Source organism: Martes martes, assembly GCF_963455335.1.
Source record: "Martes martes genome assembly, chromosome: 1".
Lineage (NCBI taxonomy): Eukaryota > Metazoa > Chordata > Mammalia > Carnivora > Mustelidae > Martes > Martes martes.
Genome location: NC_137888.1, coordinates 116816273 through 116835007, shown reverse-complemented (window position 1 = coordinate 116835007; position 18735 = coordinate 116816273). Strand labels below are relative to the sequence as shown.

The window sequence follows — 18735 nt, the reverse complement described above, 5'->3', positions numbered from 1 at the left end:
ATAGCAAGAGAAAGGAAGTGGTGAGAAGTCTGTGATGGGCATGAGAAAGGCACCTGAAATGCTTCAGTCTGTGGGTTAAGGCACTGGCTGCTGGAATGAGGAAGTCCTTCTCCCAGCCGGGGTGGGGCAGAGAGACTGCCCAGGAGCTGAGGGAAGTAGCAGAAAGGAGCTATGCATTCTTTCTTTTTTCTTTTTTTTTTTTCCCTTCCTTTCTTCCTTCCTTCCTCTTGCTTTCTTCATTCCAATGAGTTATTTATTTGTAACTGGAGGGGTGTTCTTTTTATTCCCTTCTTTACCCACACCCCTATCTGCCTGTCCTCTGGCCACCACAGGATTGTACTCTGTATTTATTTAAGAGTTCTCTGTTTTTGCTGGAGTTTCTTCCGTCTTCTCTAAGGGGAAGCCCCACACTGGATTGCACACACGCACGCATGCTACTAGACCGGCCAAACAGAATTCAGGTCATTGCTGTGGCCAGGGGCCTCCCCTCCTCACCAGAAACCCCCAAAGGGGAAATCCATCCTCCCATTTGATAAAGTGAAGGATTTAGGTTGAATGGGAGGGTAGAAGGGCTCAGCCTGTCAGGAGTACTCTGCAGATCAATGGTGTAGTTGGAACTGGGTTTCAAGATCTCAGACTCTGCATGCTGGGCGGTGTCCTGGGTGGAAACCCTCAGCCTCTTCTCGCACAGTCTTCCTCCCCCCATGTTCTGGGATGACTCCCTCCTTCTTCCAGGCATCAGAGTTCTTTATCCCAGTTCAGGGTGAAGTTCTAGAAGACAGAGTCTCACACCCAAATGCAGAACCTCAGACTGCGTGGCCAAGAGGACCTTATTGATGGAAGCCCAGTGAAGGCAAATAACTTTTCCAAAATCACACGGTTCTGGACCACAGTTAAGGATGGAGCCAGAAACAGAACTTAGGTTTTCTGATTGCATTTCGAAGTTACTTCCAGCGGTGGGATTTTGTGATTTCTTGATGCTGAGCCACTCTACTCTAGAGTGGCTTTCATCACAAAACTCTGACCCCCTCTGAAATCCCCAAGGTACCTTATCTGCCACTGGTCGTGGCCATGACAGCTCATTCCTTGACCCCTGGAAGGGCTAAAATTCTTTTCTAGGGTATTTGGAAATATATTCTTCAGCCTCACTCCCCTTCCTGTGACCAAATCCCGTAAGCTTCCCTAAGTCATCACCCTCACATTTCCATCCTCCCGGGCTCTGTACTCTGACCTGCACACCTACGCTTTCCCTTCTCCCGGCTAGTGCCTTCCCCATCCCACACTCCAGTCTGGCTCTGAACGTGGTCCTGACTCTGACAGGGATGCAGAATCACAGGAGTCATCGGAAAGACATTAGAGGTCAGAGTCCTGCTCCGCCCTGTCCCCTGCAGACCTTGGGGGGCTGTCCATTCTCTCTGTTGCTTGAGGATCATGGTAGATGCCAGAGTTCTCACTTATTTACTTATTTTAAGATTTTATTTATTTATTTTTTCAGTGGGGTGGGGAGGGAGAGCCAGTCCTAAGCAGACACTGTGCCAAACACAGAGCTTAACATGGGGCTCTATCTTATGACCTGAGAGCTCTCATACTGAGCAGCTCAGGTGCATGTGTGCTCCATGAGCCACAAGTATGCAGCAGGAGCAGTGTAAGAACTTTACTTTCTCGTGTAATCCTCACAAAACAACCCAGCAAGGTAAGGACGATGCCCATTTTATAGATCAGGAAGTTGAGCCTCAGAAAGGTTCATTCATTTGCCCTAGATCACAGAGCTAATAAAGGCTAGGATTAGAAATGATGCCCAGGTCTACTGAACTAAAAGACTAAGTCCCATGCACAGGGGTGGGGGGAGGAGGAAGGGTTGTAGAAAAGGGGGAAACGTGAAACACCATCTTCCCTGGCCTCCCTGGCTGCAGGACCGAGGCGGTGAATATCACTGTGGAAATGATTCCGTATCTCACAATCAAACTCCTCCAAGTGTCCAGAGAGGAGAGGTCACTGGGCCGGGGGTGGGCGGGAGGGTTAGCTTGCTGACAGCCCGTGACATGCACCCTGCCAGTTCTCCACCGGGGCATTTGTGATTACCTGGTTGCATTCTGGAAACTACCCAGCCACACCAAGGCAGGTGACCCGCCCTCCTCCCCAGATTGAGGAAGCAGGAAAAGGTGGCAGTGCGAGGCGGTGGGCAGACGTGTTGGGCGATGGTGGCCAGAGCTCCCTTGAAGATGGGCTTTTTCTGGGGCTTGGCTTTGTCCCTTTTCTTCTGCTGGGAGGCTGGGGCCCCCAGGAGCTCTGCAGGTAAGGAGGCGGGGTCTTCTCTCCCAATAGAGCTCTCTGGGTGTGAGTTTCTGTACCAGCAGCCCTCTTGGGTTAATTACAATTAACCATAAAGCTGCATCTGAAGTATTCCTTGATAAACAGGATGTTAGCTGACGCACGTCTGACACTGCAGTCCATAGAATGAGTGACGTCCTCGTGCTGTGACTGTGGGTTTGTTTTTCTGCGTGGGAGTTGGGGGGCAAGTGAGGCAGAGTGGTGGAAGGGGGTAAATCTGACTAAAGCCAAAGAAAGTGGCTTGACCAGGTTCTAACTCCTCCAAGTTTATTTCCCAGCCCAGATTTCCTTTAAAAACTAGTTTTTGTGTGTGAAAAGTCTGTCACCAACTGCTTGGGGAGGGTGAATTCTGAGGGGGGCAGAGCTGTTATGGAAGAAGAGAACTAACCTAAAGGTGTAATAAGAACCTTGCTAAGGTTGTTGCATGCCTTGTCTTTTTTTTTTTTAATAGACTTTTATGGGAGAGCAGTTTTGGTTTTACAACAAAATTGAGCAGAAAGTACCGAGATTCCCATGTCACCTCTGTATACCCCCTAGACATGGTTTCTCCTTCTATCAGCATCCTGCGTTATCTTTTCTTTTCAGATTTTATTTACTCACCTGGCAGAGGGAGACACTGTAAGAGAGGGAACACAAGCAGGAGAAGTGGGAGAGGGAGAAACAGGCTTCTTGCCAAGCAGGGAGCCTGATCGGGTCTTGATCCCAGGACCCTGGGATCATGACCTGAGCCGAAGGCAGACACTTAACGACTGAGCCACCCAGGAGCCCTCTGCATTATCTTTTTAAAAAAAGATTATTTTTTAAAGCAGTTTTAGTTTCATGGCAAAATTGAGAAGAAGGTGCAGCTCTGTCCCATATGCCCCGTGCTCTTTTTGATCTTCACGATGACCCCGAGAGAGAAACACGAGTCTTATAACTACTCACCCCTGCCCCCAGAGGTGATGGGACTGAGGCTTCCCAGGATTCAACAAATCACCTGCAAAGCCACCTTATTCTGCAAGCACCTAGCCTCTAGACCACTTCGTCTCGTGTACGCCTTTACGATCTCCCTGGCTTGTGCTACACGTTTTATGTTTTAATTTAATCTAATCTTCACAACCTATGAAATATGTACTCTTAGTTCCATTTTACAGATGAGAAGATGAAGGTTTGGAGCCCGGAGACTTGATCAGGGTCCCATGGCTGGTAAGAAGCAGAGCAGGGACTCAAACTCAGGGTCCCAGTACACACACCATCCTCTCTGCCAGTTTGAGGCACAACCGGGAAAGCAGCAACAGGAGCACAGGGCCGGGTCTGCTTTGCTGTGCTTGAGCAGATCTCTGGTGGGTCGGAGACTTGGGTGGGGTGTGTAAGGGTCCCAGTGGGTGTGAAGTGGCTGTGGGTTGGGAAGCACAAGGAGGTTTCAAAGCAGGATGATATCACAGGGCTCCTGGAAAAGGAAGAAAATACTTCAGAGGAGGTCAGAGGTCAGACCCCAAGAGGACTCCGTGGGTTGACACAGAAAGGCTTTGATTCCACCGTGCGGAGACCGAGGAAGCTCAGAGAAATATCTTGGGCTTTGAAGTGGGGAGAAGAAAGTATATTCCTGTAAAAGCATGATTTGTGAACAACTAATGAGAGTGGATATGTCATGACTCTCGTAATCTGTGCATGGGGACAGCCTGACATTCTCACCGAATTAAAGAAGGTTGTGTGCTCTCAAGTGGCTCTTGGAGAGGACAAGGCTGGGGAGGGATGCTTAGTGACCCTTGCAGGCTTTGGTATATAAGACTTTCCCATTCCTCTTCTCCTCTGGTCCTCACTACCACCAGCAAGGCAGGTAGGGTAACCCTCGTTCCCAAGGGAGGCTTGGAGAGGTCTAGTGATGGGCTTGGCTAGTAAGAGGCAGAGTCAGGATTTAACCAGTCAATCATGGGACTCCAGAGCTAGTAGGCAGTAGGCCTGGGGCTGGAGTCCAGTCTTTGGTCTCCTGGCCCAGTGCTCTTTTATCGTTCAGGGAGAGACACAAGAGGACAAGCTGAGGACCTGGGGCCCAGTCCTGACAGGGTAGAGACACAGGGTAGAGGTGACCAAATGGTCCTGTAATTCCATGGGGTGCTTGGGTACTTTTGGGCCAGTAGACCTCAGTAAAGACCATCTCAAATCATCAGAACCCTGAAAAGGGAGGCCTATATTTTGATTCTTGTCCTTCCAAGAGTAGGGTTACTGGAAAACCACAGGGCATCCCCTTACCTTTGAATTTCAAGAAACAAAGATATTTCTGTAAGTATGTCTCAAATATTACATGAGAAATACACATATTAAGACATAATTTGTCATTAAAATTATTCCTTGTTTATTGAAATTCAAATTTGAATTTAATTGGGCATCTTGTATTTTTATTTGCTAAATCTGGCAACCCTCCCCTGAAAGGGTCCTTAGCCCACTTACAGAGAGCGCGCTTCCCCCTCCGTAGATGGGAGAGGCATGCTTATAGGTGCGTGAAAAGATCCTGCTGTAGCCTCTCCAGGCAAGGAGTGCCACCCACCGCTCACACAACCTCTGAGGGTCTGTCGAGTGGCCAGAGATGTTCTGGCCTGTGAAGAAACGCTAGCAGCATCTCTTTAAAGGTGAAGTTTTCCCGCCTTGGCTCACTGTTACCTGTGGAACATGGCTAGTGCATCATTTCAGTAGTTCTGGGGTCCCCCACCATGTCAGATGAGTAGAGATGGGAAGCTTGCCCCTTTCCCAAGGACTCTGCCTGCTCCCTTCCCTTTTGCAGAAACCATCACCTACTCTCTTTCTGGAGGTTCCTCTTCCCCCGTCCTCCCAGGTACCTCTAAATATAAAACCACAGTTGTTTTCTGGGTTTGAAGGGTTTTTACTTCCATGGGGAAACATCTGCGGGATGAGAAAAGTATCAATGGGAAAGTCACAAGGATTCTTTCAGAAGGTTCTGAGAGTTGTGGTCCCTGCTCTGTAGTTCTTGGCTCACTTGGACCTCTGCCTTCTTTGCTCCCCCTTGAAGCTGGAGTCTGGCCCCATGCACGCCCTCTGATGGCTTCAGACCAATAATCAACTAGATTCTGAGGCTTGCTTGCCTCAGAAGCACTTAGGGTCACCAGAAGACGTTAGACAGGCTGGGGTGCCTGGGTGGCTTGGTGGGTTGAGGCCTCTGCCTTCAGCTCAGGTCATGATCCCAGGATCCTGGGATCGAGCCCCACATCTGGCTCTTTGCTCAGCGGGGAGCCTGCTTCCTTCTCTCTCTGCCTGCCTCTCTGTCTACTTGTAATCTCTGTCTGTCAAATCAATGAATAAAATCTTTAAAAAAAAAAAAAAAGAAGGCATTAGACAGGCAACCCCAGTTACATGGCTGACACATGGGACTGGTCTTCCTGATGATACTGCTTCCTTCTTCCCTGTATGTCTAGATGAAAAATGCCATAAAAGCAACTTCCCCTCCCCACCCTCCTCCCAGGGTACCCAGGGAACCCAGGGCATAAACACAAGAACATGTGTGAAATTAGTCCAACGGAACTCATGGCTTACAAAGTTGGTCTTACCTAACACAGGCCCCAGCACCAACAGACCAGGTCCTTTGGTGACAACAAACCACTTAGAAGAGCCTGCCATGACTCCAGGAATCAGGACAAATTCAGAGAGAGACTTCCAGACCACTGACCTTGTCGAGACCTCTGTGCCAAGCCACAACCCTTTGGAAACTCAAACCCTGAGTGCCCAGACCTTTGATAGGAACTTAAACCTGGCCAGCGCCATTTCAGAAGCAGAGACCAGGAAAACCGAGACCGCTTTTCGTGGAACAGAGACCAGGGTCTTCACACAAATGACACCGTCCAAGTTCACGGTTATGATCACCACTCCTATGGAGGCATCAGCCACAAGTGGCAGCCCCATGGCAACTGGAAGGACCACAGTGGAGACTGTCATAGGCAGTGATCTTGTGGAAGCTGTCCTTGACACCCTTTGTACTGATGACAGCTCAGAAGAGGTGAAGAGGCTCATAATTGATGTCTTGACATCAGCTCACACCTCTGCAGAAGACGAGGGCCTGGCCTCGGACAGCAGCGCTTTCTCGGACCACTCAGTTCTGGCCATCACCGTCTCACAGGCCCTGGCACCCAACCAGAACGCTTCGGCTAAAGACTGGCTTGCCTACAGCCTCACTGACATGGAGATTACCAACTGCAGTGTCACAGAAATACTAACAACTGCCACCAGCCCTGGGACCTCGGATGTAGCTCTTGACCCCACAGGAGGAAAGACCCCATCTTCCTCTGATGTGTCAGCTTTGCTTCATTCCACCGAAGCAGAACCACACCTCACCAAGACCATGACCTCCACAGAGATTTTGTCAGCAGCCAGTGCCACAGAACCAGCCACACCTGATACCCCAGTTGAGACTCCGCTACCCGCTAACAGCACCATAGAAGGAGGAACAACAGCAGCTGAGCCCATGACCCCCAGCACAACTTTGGTGACAGTCAGCATTGGACCCTGGGAAGAGGACCCTGCAGTCCTCTCTGTGGAGACGACAAGCCACACCGAGGTCTCGGGAGTGATTACGATCTCCACAGAGACCGGGTCAACGGTAGGTAAAGTGGCTTCCCTTGCTACAGCTGACAGCCACAGCCACGGAGCCACTAGCAAGAACTCCAGCCCCTCACAGCCTCGTACCACAGACAGCACAATCGATGGGTCTGTCCCCATCAGCAGGAGCACTTTTCCTTCTGCCCACCTGATTATGGCCAATAGCAGCCTCGAGGCAAACGTCACCTCAGTGAAGACCACAGCCTTAGCCAAGACCTTGAAGACAACCAGCAGGGCGGGAGAGAAGGCCCCAACTGCTCTGCCCACCACTGCTCAGCCAAGGGGGACCACAGAAGCTACTGCAGGTCAGAGGCTCCTACAGCTAGGATCTGGGGGATATGGGGTTTGGAGTTTCCAGGGTGTCTGTGTGCTTAATAAGGGGTAGGGAGGAAGGAAGGCTCTGGGGCTTATTCTGAGCCCAGTCTCTGATGGCAGCTCTTCATGATCTTCTAGCAATTCTTGCCAAAGTCAGAAATAAAGCAGAGTTAGAGAGGTGTATGGAAAAACTGTGGGGCTAGAACTCTGGAGAAATGGCGTGCCTGGTTTTGCCCTTAACAGCCTAGTGACCTAGGACAGGTCCTTTCCCTCTCTGCTCTCTGGCCTCAGTTTCTCCACCAGTACATGGGGTTGTGATGGGTGAACAATGAGGTCCTTTCCGGCTCTATCCTTCCATGACATTAATAGTTGAGTGACTACTATGCACCAGGCGAGGCCCCAAATTTTATTCAAAAGCCACAGTCCATATACTCTTGAAGCTTCTGAAACAGCTAGAGCCACACAGAGGGGCACCATGTGAACATCTGGCCCAAGCTGCGGCCCTCTGAGCAGCTGGGACCCCATGAAAGTGGGACTTACTGGTTGTGCCTGCTGGGGTTGGAGCCACAGTGACTTGAAGCAAACAAACAAACAAACAAATTGGGTGAAGGTTTGGGGTTTAAAGCTTCATGTCTAAGAAAACATACTTTTTAGAGAAGAAGCCACTTGTGAGAGGCTGCTTGGTCAGCCCAGCTCCGGGTCAGCCTGGAGCCTCCACCTCGTCTTCCTAACACTGTCCTCGTGCCTCACCCCCATGGTGGCCTCAGCCTGTCCTGCCTTTGTGGGGAGGTGAAATAAAAATATTAATCACAACCCCCTTACCAAACATCATGTGTATTCCAGCAGAGGTGATAGAAACATATTGCCCCACCGGTCAGCGCAGGTCCCAGAATGTTCTCCCTGACGTCAGGCAGTGAACTAAGAGCTTTGTGTGTGTTCTTTCTTCTAGTTAAACCTTCAAAACCACCTTCTGAGGTGGATGTTAGTAGCCCACCTGACGGGTGAGGAAACAGATTTAAAGACAGTGAAAAGACAGCAGTGGACTCCAAATGGAAGTCTGGTTCCATCTCACAGTCTCCTACTGTGCTTTTATTTTTTTTAAGCACAACTGATTAATGTATTTTTCTTTTAAAATGCTTTTCTTAGGGGTGCCTGGGTGGCTCAGTGGGCTAAAGCCTCTGCCTTTGGCTCAGGTCATAATCCCAGAGTCCTGGGATCAAGGCCCGAATCGGGCTCTCTGCTCAGCAGGGAGCCTGTTTTCCCCTTTCTCTCTGCCTGCCTCTCTGCCTGCCTCTGCTTGCTTGTTATATCTCTCTCTCTCTCTCTCTGTCAAATAAATAAACAAAATCTTTTAAAAAATAAAATAAAATGCTCTTCTTTATTATTTGTCGATTAGATGATACATTGACACGATTTAAAATTCAATAGGTACAAAAGGGATCAGCATAAAATGTTTCTGTCCCACTGCTGTTCCCCAACTCCCCAGCTACCTTCATACACATGACCGACAGAGTCACTTTCTTATGAATAGTCCAGCCATGAAATATGGATATGGCAGCCAAAACAAGGAGGAAAGAGATATATATTGATATCGATACAGTATCAGTACTGGTATCTATCTCTATCTCTGTAAATATAGAAGTGCAATCTAACAGTATTCTGGTAGGAAGAAATGACTCCACGGTGGCTGGGGAAGGCAAGGGGGTTAGGGCCCCACAGAAGGCAGAACTTGCCCCCAGAGTGGCTAGATTGGGAAGGCTGGATTGAAGCTTCTGCCAACTTAGAGCTGGACGAATTGGCTGAGGCTTCCCCTCTGAGAGCTGGCCTCTCACTGGTGCTCTCCCTGTCTGGATCCTTTCCCAACAGTCCATCCAGAACTTCCAGGCCTTGAGAACATTGTAGATTTCACTTTCATTTCTCGTTCTTTGCACTATTCTTTTGACTTCTCCAAATGTGGATGGGGCCTTTAGACATCCTTTCCTTCACTCTTGTTGGGAAGACACTACAAGGAGCCTAGTTATTGGAAAGAGGGAATCCTTTTTCTCTTTGCGGTGAATAAATGTAAGATCCCATGTGAGCACGGACACTTTTACACATGACAGTGAGCCCAGAGGTGCAGAGTGGGGGACAGAGGCTGGGTAGCACAGGTCATGTCCCCATTCCTGAACTGACTTACCGATAGGTTCATCTCCTGCTTTTCTAAATTTTCAGGTGGGGATGGAGGCTTTCTCCTCCTGCAGCTGAGAGTGGCCTCCCCAGAAGACCTCACTGACCCCAGAGTGGCAGAGAGGCTGATGCAGCAGGTGAGTGGGAACTTTCTGGGCCAGGAAAGTAGAGGAGAGTTACAGGAACTAAATCTAATCTGCTTGGCTTAGCTTCTGCCTGTTTTTTCCTGAGTTGGGAATTCCCCTTCTGTGTTATGTAAAAAAATGATTTCCCTCACCCCCAATTTCCTCAGGCCTTAGGAACGCCAGGGCTTCTAGCCCTTGGAAGGTCAGTTATATGAATGGGCAGGACTTTGGGTTACAAGTAGCAGAAATCCTACTCATTGGAGCTTACACAGAAAAGGCAAGGTATTGACTGAGAAACCTAGTAGTGACTTGTCCATCTTTAGTTATGGCTAGATCCAGCAGTTTAGCTATGATCATCAAGATTTTCTTTCTCGACTTCTCTTAGCTCTTTGTTCTTCAGAATCTCTCTCCATATGTAAGGAAAGGTGGCTGTGACGGCCCCAGAGTCACAGGTACTTTCCTCTCCCAATACCTGCATATTATACTAGGAAAAGACTAGTCTTATGGCCCTGCAAGGTCCACCATAACTGGCAGCTCAAACTGAACCACATGGAATGAGAAGGGCCGGCCCTAGAGAAACTAGGAATGCTAGGCAGAAAATACCCCATAGATGTATATTCTAGATGGGGACCAAGACTGGGATATTTTTATATAAGTTGGGAAAATTCCCCTAAGACCCAAATCACTAGACAAAGCTTCCAGTGGTGGAATTCTGGGGTCAGAGCTTTTGGGGATGGTGTGAATCATTGGAAGGTTAGACTAAGTCAGCTCAGCTTAGCTCTTGTGCCCACATCTTGATGCCAGGAGATAAGAAGAGGGAATATCTGGACCCTTGAAGTTCCCTTAGCAGAAAGGGACCCATCAGGGCTCCATAGGAAGGAGTTCCCTGGGGTGGGTGCAGGGTTGAAACGGGCCAGCCAGAGAAATGACGAATGCCTACAGCACATGATAATCAAAGTAGCAAGTGTGAATCCCAGTCAAAGAGGGAAGCCAGAGGGGCACCTGGCTTAGTTGGTTAAGACTCTTGGTTTCAGCTCGGGTCACGATCTCAGCGTTGTGAGATCGAGCCGCTCATTGGGGTCTGTGTTCATCATGGAGTCGGCTGGAGATTCTCTCTCTCTCCCTTCTTCCTCTGCCCCTCCCACCCTCTTTCTGTTTCTATAAAATAAATAAATCTTAAAACAACAACAAAAAAAGAGGGAACCCAGAATGGTGTCAGATATGAGCTCCCAAACTGATAACTATTTCCGCGATCAGAAAGAGGCCTGGGAGAAAGGAGCAGGTCCAGAGCTGAGGGGCAGGAAGCAGGCTGTGCTGGTGTTGGGTATGAGTTCTTGCTGGGAACGGGGCACAGACACAGAGTTCTGGGCTCAGACAAAGAGCAAACTTTGCAGCCATATAGATCAAGGGGTGAACTTCAGTTCCTAGCTGCATGACCTTGGGTAAGCTATTCTATATTGTTTTCCTCCCTTATAAAATGAAGTTACTACTACTTGCTTTATAAGGTTGTTGTGAGGTCCAATGACATATTGTGCATGCAGCATCTAGTCCATGCCCAGTCTGTGGGCGGCTCGGGAAGGGTTGCTGGGTTGCTCCTTGTACATCCTGTCCCACTGTCCCTTCCCGTCTTTGCCCTGTGGTGAGCTCATGGGCCAGATTTGGGCTGGAAGGATCCCTGCTTCTTTTGCCCTCCAGCTCTTTCAGGAACTGCATACCCATGGACCTCCCATCCACGTCTCTCTGCTGCACATCAGGAGGGGCTAAGGAACATCTGCTGTGCCAGAGGGGCCAGTGCTGCCTGCCTGCAGCCTGGAACACCCCCTCACCCCATACACAGACTGGAGCTACCGCACTAAGATATACCTGGAAGATTCCCAAGAGGTCAGCTAACCTAAGGCCTTACCCAGCCATGGCAGCGGAATCCTGGCTCACGTATGCCTCAATGTGTGTGTGTGTGTGTGTGTGTGTGTGTGTGTGTGTGTGTGTGTGTGTGATGGTGGGGGTGGGGTGGGAGTGGAGCTTTCCCTGTTCCAAAGATGTCCTTGGACTTCCTTTGCCACATGTGTTACGTTTCAGTAAAGAGTGATCTGATCACCCATCTGTCCACCCTCTTGGTGCTCCCATCAGCCATTAAAATTGCACACAGTGTGGCCCAGAGGCGATCTATTTGATCAATATGAGATTTTTTTGTTGTTGACATTTTTATGATATGGGGATTTTATGCATCCTCCTTTCTCCCTCCCTCCTTCATTCTCCCCTGGTTCTTGGTTGGGACCTCGATTACAGCACTTACTGAGGCTGGCCCCAGAGCCCGTTGAACTCTGAGCTCCTTCAGAGCCAGGCCCATATTTATCTCAGCATCCCCTGAACCTGAGCAGAGTGCCTGGTCTGTAGTAGGATCACAGAGAATGTTTTTTGGATTGCCTTGACTTTCAAGTTCTGGATACAAGCAGATCACAAGAAGGTCTGCAGTCTTCGATTATTCCTCCCCTCTAGCTCATAAGTCAAGTTATTATTATTATTTTTAAGAAATTAAATGCAGCTACGGGGCACCTGGGTGGCTTAGATGGTTAAGTGTGCGACTTTTGATTTGGGCTCAGGTCACGATCTCAGGGTTGTGAAGTCAAGCCCTGCTTCAGGCTCTGTGCTGGGCATGGAGCCTGCTAAAGATTCTCTCTCTCTCTCTCCCTCTGCCCCTACCCTACCCCTAAAAAAAATTACATGTAGCAAATCTTTTTTCCATTGTAAAAAAAACAAAAAACAAAAAAAAACTTGCTTATGATTTTGTGATTTTGAAAAATTCAAAAGGACCGAGAAAAGAAGACAAATGGCAAGAGGAGTGGTAAAGAAAGAAAAACATTTCTAAAATCCCACTTCTTATGCACAACTATTGTTAGTGTCTACACTCAACCTCTCTACTTGGTCTGAGATGTTTTATGTTCAATATTTGCAAAGTCAGAGTCTTTTTTTTTTTAAGATTTTATTTATTTACTTGACAGATAGAGACCACAAGTAGGCAGAGAAGCAGGCAGAGGGAGAGGGAGAAGCAGCCCTCCTGTTGAGCAGAGAGCCCGATGCAGGGCTCCATCCCAGGACCCTGGGATCATGACCTGAGCTGAAGGCAGTGGCTTTAACCCACTGAGTCACCCAGGCACCCCGCAAAGTCAGTCTTCATCTTGTCAAAATACACCCGGAATCTGACCCTTCCTCACCATCGCTGCTGCTCTCACCCGGTGCAAGGTGCCATGGCCTCTCGCCAGGATTTCTCAGACCCTCTTAGCAGGTCTCTCTGTTTCTACCTTTGCCCCTCCACCCACACTGTAGTCCCAGCACACCAGCCAGGGCTGTCGCTCTGCACTGTAAGGCAGACAACGCCACTTCTTGGCTCCAAACACTCCCGTCCCATTCAGACAGAGAGCCAAGTTCCTACAAGGGCCTGCAAAGAGGTGTGCGTCCAGCGCCCCTCCCCCAGCCTCTTTAACTTGCTCCCTGTGCTCCAGCAAGTCTGACCTTCTTGCTGTTCCAGGAATCCATCAGGCTTTGCATGCATTCTCCTGCCTGGGGACCTTTGCACGTGTTGGTCACTTTGCTCAGAGGGCAAATATCCTGGATACAGATATCCACCCGGTAACACCTCCACCTCTTTCGCCATCTCGGTGGGTCCCCCTTGGCACCCCCTCTGTTTTGATCTTCTTCCTAATGCTGATTACAACCTAACATAATACATATTTTGTTGAGTTATCCTTTTATCTGTCTCCCTCAACTAGAATGGAAGAGTTTGCTCACTCCCGTATCCCTAGCATCTAGCACAATGCCTGGCACATAAAAAGGGCTCAGTAGCAGCGCCTGGGTGGCTTAGTCCTTAAGCATCTGCCTTCGGCTCAGGTCATGATCCCAGGATCCTGAGATCGAGTCCCGCATCAGGCTCCCTGCTCAGCGAGAAGCCTGCTTCTCCGTCTCCCACTCTCCCTGCTTGTCTTCCCTCTCTCACTGTCAATTAAATAACTAAATAAAAAAAGAAATTCTAAAAAAAGAGTGCCCAGTGGGGTTATGGACACTGGGGAGGGTATGTGCAATGGTGAGTGCTATGAAGTCTATAAACCTGGTGATTCACAGACCTGTACCCCTAGGGCTAATAATACATTATATGTTTATAAAAAAATTAAAAATTTAAAAATTTAAAAAAAAGTGCCCAGGAAATATTTGTTGAATGGAGGAAACAAGACAACTTCAAATATTGCTATGAATAAGGGGAATATGTGTATTCAACCGATCCCCTGCCTCTTGCAGAGGGAGGCAGAACAGGTTTTATAAAGGAGGCTGAACAAAAATAATGCAAATATTCTTCCCAGCATATTTGCTGAGCACCCATAACAGAAGAGAGACATGTTGTGTGCCATGGGGGATGCAAAGCCATCTCTTCCCTACAGGCTAAACTTAGTAGGGGAGGGTAGACAGGTACACAATTACAAATTGAAAGAACTTATTTACACCATATTCTGGCAAAACCAGAACCTCCTTAATATACAAAGAGCTCTTACGAAGGAATAAAATGGCAAACATGCCCACACGAAGATCAGTGTACAAATGTCTTCCAGAAGCAGGAATATAAGTGCCTGTTTTCCATGAATAAGAAACTTCTCTAGCAAAAAAAAAAAGAGGGGGAGGGAATTCATACAGTGAGATATTGCTAATTGTGTGTTAATAGTGTTAGGTCCGTTATTAAACAAAATGAGACTGAGACAAAGTGAAAATTATTTAAAGCTTTATTTTATGCCAAGTATTAGCAATCAGACTGATAGGCCAGGGGAACGAGACTGATACAAAGTTAAAGTTATGCAAAGCTCTATTAAAAAAAAAAAAAAAAAAAAAAAAAAAAAAGCTCTATTCTATGCTAAGCATTAGAAGTTAGACTGACCGGCCAGGGCTGCCTCTGAAGAGAGCGACCACCCCCAGCTTACAGACTACCTTTTATAGAGCAAAAGTCTGGCCGCACATAGGTGGCCAATGAGATTGTAGTCATGTTAGGTCACACGCAGGTGGCCAATTGAATTACAATTTACCCTATAGTAGCTGTTTGAACTAACCTATTACTCTGGTCAGAATTGTTGCTCAAGATTGGCGCCCAAATGGCGGGGTTTACATTCTTTGGTGGTTAGGGGGAAAGTATGTGTGTTTCTTACTGATTGGATGTCTCCACCTGGCCCGACTCGTCCTTGTATTCAGGGCTCTGTTATTAGGAACTAGCTGACCATATTTCACTGGTTTCCCAGACTTGCTTCTAAGTAAGTTTCTCTGGGTGGGAGTCAGCAGGGTCAGTTTAAGTTTTACTGCACAAACAACAAAATGGCTTTTAACCAAGATGGAGTCGCTCTGGCTAAATAGGTCCTTACAATAGGTAAGGACTTATAAAAATCATAATTTCCATGAGGAGGGTGTGGGGGAAAGAACACTCTAAAATACTGTTGGTGTGAATGAAACTGGTATAGCCTTTCTGGAGGGCATTTTGATTCTCTAAAGCCTTAAAAATGTGCATCCCTTTCCCTGAGCAATTCCATTCCAAATGGTTTATCTTAAGGAAATAATTAAGAATCTGTACAAAGACCAATAAATAATCTGTTCATTACAGAACCATTTATAACAGCCAATAAAGGAAAAAGACAAGACAAAACACAGGATATCCCAGTGTAGTCATTTGGTTAATAATAGTGGGGTGTGTGTGTGTGTGTGTGTGTGTGTGTGTGTGTTTGCTCCCAAACACTTTTCACACTGTCTCTAGAGGTTCCCTTTCCAAATTCAAAGTTAGTCCTGTTCTTACCAAAGGAATAAAACTCCCAGCTTTGTATATTAGGGTCTTTGTGATATGGACTTGGCCAACTTTCTCTACTCCATGTCCTACAGACCCATCTCCTATGTCCCATGTTCCTTCCACAGGAAATTTCTCAGTACTTTGCAGTCACGCCGCCTTTGATCCAGAGAGTTTGCATATCATGATTCTTGCCCCCAGAAGGATCCCCCTCTCTCTGGTGCCTTCATCTGGAAAACTTCCATTCATGCTCCAAAGCCCAGTTCATTCAGTGGCTCCTTGTGGTGGCTCTCCGAAAATCCCCTAAAGAGGATCTAGTTTCTTAGCCTCTTTATGTTTCTTTTACAACACTTAACACGTTACATCCTGGTTTATCTGCTTCCAAGCTTGTTAAGTCATAGATATTTCAGGACAAGCGCCGCAAGGGAGTCATCGCTGTGGCCACAGAACCTCTCGCAGAGCCCTGCACGCCGATAGCACTCGGCTGTCTGCCGAACCACGGAGAGGAGTGGCCGCAGGAGCAGTTGACCCGGAAATATGGGCGCTGGGCTCTGAAAGTCGGGAAAATGGAATTTTTTGAAGTCAAACAAAATATAAATCTAATGATATCGTTACGAATAAGCCACACTATAAACAGGCATGGGTGGAGAGCAGTTTGCGTAAGTATGTAACACCCATTACATAATTCCAATTCTTAAATAGCTTTTCTTTTTTTGCTTGGCATTTATTTGTATCAGAGATACCTGATAAAGTGGATAATTCATCTTAAATACCTGCATATAAGGACATACATGTAAGTTCAAAACTGATGGCTGTTCTTGGAAGCCAAAAAGTATGTAAAATACAGGCTCTACCAGTTAGAAGCATTTGGGAATTAAAGTGTGTAATACGTATGCACGCCTGCACTCACACACATGCGTGTGGGGAGGGCGTGAAAGAGAGAGAGAGGAGAGAATTACTGGAGATGACCAGAATTAGCAGAAGTCACGTTACCAAACCAGCAAGAACCAGAAGGTCTGGGGAAAATTCTCCAGTTATTTAAGACTCAAAGCTGTGTATGTCTATGAGGTGGAAATGCCACATATTTCATGCAGACAAAGGTGGGTGTGGACCCAAACAAGAGAGCCTGTCTAAAGTCACCGGTGACTCACAGGCCGTGATGAGGACAACGTGAGGGGGATCTATTCCAAAGAGACTTGGGCTGAAGCTCCTGCCATAGCCAGTCCTTCCTTCAGCCTCTGTAGGGGAGTTGGCCACCAGTGAGTGGAAAGCAGGGAATGGCAACTGATCCCATGGGTGTACCCCAAATTCAGATGAGTGGACATCACTTTTTGGTATCAATGTACATTTGCATATCATGCCAGTTATCTATTTTTTGCCATCAGTTCTTTATTCCAGTCGTATAAGTGACCAAATCCAAATCACACAGATCCAGCAGGTGGGCTGATGAACACTCGTGTTGTGTCCTTGATCTGACTGCACCACTTCACCAAGTGACCTTTTCTTGCCACACAGACACCGCCTTACTTTTTCTTTTCTTTTTTTTTTTTGATATTTTAAAATTTATTTTAGAGAGAGAGGGAGGGGGCAGAGAAAGAGGGAATGGAAGAGAAGCAGATGCCCCACTGAGTGGGGAGCCCTACGTGGAGCCCAGCCTCATGACCCTGAGATCATGACCTGAGCTTAATTGAGAGTCAGATGCCTAACCGACTGAGACACCCAAGTTCTCCAGCCTCCTTCCTTTTTTATGACACCCTTTCTCTACACGCTCAGTGCCTCAGCCATTTTGACCAGGTTGCCAGGTAAAATATAGGATACACAGTTAAATGAGAATTTCAGATAAACAATGAATACTTTTATTTTTTTATTTTTTTTAAATTTTTTTATTTTAATAAACATATAATGTATTTTTATCCCCAGGGGTACAGGTCTGTGAATCGCCAGGTTTACACATTTCACAGCACTCATCATAGCACATACCCTCCCCAATGTCCATTTCCCCACCACCCTCTCCCGTCCCCCCTCCCCCCAGCAACCCTCAGTCTGTTTCTTGAGATTGAGTCTTTTATGGTTTGTCTCCCTCCCAATCCCATCTTTTCATTTTTTCTTTTCCTACCTCCCCCCAACCCTCCCCCCCACCTTGCATCTCCACTTCCTCATATCAAAGAGATCATATGATAGTTGTCTTTCTCCGATTGACTTATTTCGCTAAGCATGATACCCTCTAGTTCCATCCACGTCGTCGCAAATGGCAAGATTTCATGTCTTTTGATGGCTGCATAGTATTCCATTGTGTATATATACCACATCTTCTTTATCCATTCATCTGTTGATGGAAAAATGAATACTTTTAAAAACATATGGGTGTCCCAAATACTTCACGGGACATCTTGTACTAAAAAATTCATTGTGATTTTTCTGAAATTAATTTTGCTAAATCTGAAACTAAATTCTGAAACTAAATTTGCTAAATTTGACAGCCTTACTTGGAAGGTCTCCTCTTCAACAAGTGTCCCTACTCCTCTTTTTCCTAGTCTGTGGGCTTCCTTCTCTGTAGCAAGCCCCTGAGCTTCTCTTAGGCTTCGGATATCTTTTTCTGTCCTCCAACACTTCTTCTGTCCCCCTGCACCTTCACCCCTCCACCATTGCCCAATGAGAGGAGAAGAAGCTTAATGACTGAAGACAGATGAGGGGAAGGATTTTGGGTTGGGGTGGACTTGCTCCCCATTTGCCACCTTGCTTTTGTTCTTTTAGGCTTCCTCTTCCCGTGCTTGAGGACACACAGTATCTATACCAAACATGTCTTGCACAGCATGGATCAATCCCTTGCCGAGAGTCCACACTGGGTTGAGGATGAGATGCAATTTTTGGACTTCGTGCTTAAAGCGAGCCTTCCTTTCCCTGACCTGGAGCCACACTACAAAGTCCTCATTGCATAACTTAGTTTTGGGATTACAATGGTCCCAGTAAAGTCTGTCTCACCAGTCCACCATGCTTATGTGGCCCCTCCTTCCTCATTTTATACCTCCTTTTTTCTAAGTGCTGGACACTGCCCTCTAGCCCAACCCTCTCTCTCTAGTGACATATGTCCTTAATTCATTTTATTTAAGTGTTTACAATCTTTTGAATTAATAAACCTAGTTTTTTGGAGTACTTTTATGTGCACAGTGAAACTGAATTAGAAGTACAAACTTCCCATATCTCCCCTTCCTTCCCCACCCTTACAACCTCCCCTGCTACCAACACCCCCCACTGGAGTGCACTGTTATAATCCATGAACCCACACTGACACATCATTATCACCCAAAGTCATAAGTTTATACTAGGATTCATTCTTTTCTTTTGAATGTGAAGTATAATTGACATACAATATTATATTAATTTCATGTATAAAACATAGTGATT

General features: G+C 47.1%; 1 protein-coding gene across 1 annotated transcript; it reads left to right on the top strand.

The window, feature by feature from the left end:
* Positions 1-2222: 2222 nt before the first annotated feature.
* Positions 2223-18105, top strand: MUC20 (mucin 20, cell surface associated; the record flags this gene model as incomplete). Its single annotated transcript, XM_080806356.1, has 5 exons — positions 2223-2295; positions 5883-7223; positions 9445-9536; positions 15741-15989; positions 18085-18105. 5 exons carry the CDS (start codon positions 2223-2225, stop codon positions 18103-18105), a joined length of 1776 nt encoding a protein of 591 aa, XP_080662482.1.
* Between the last annotated feature and the right edge of the window lie 630 nt (positions 18106-18735).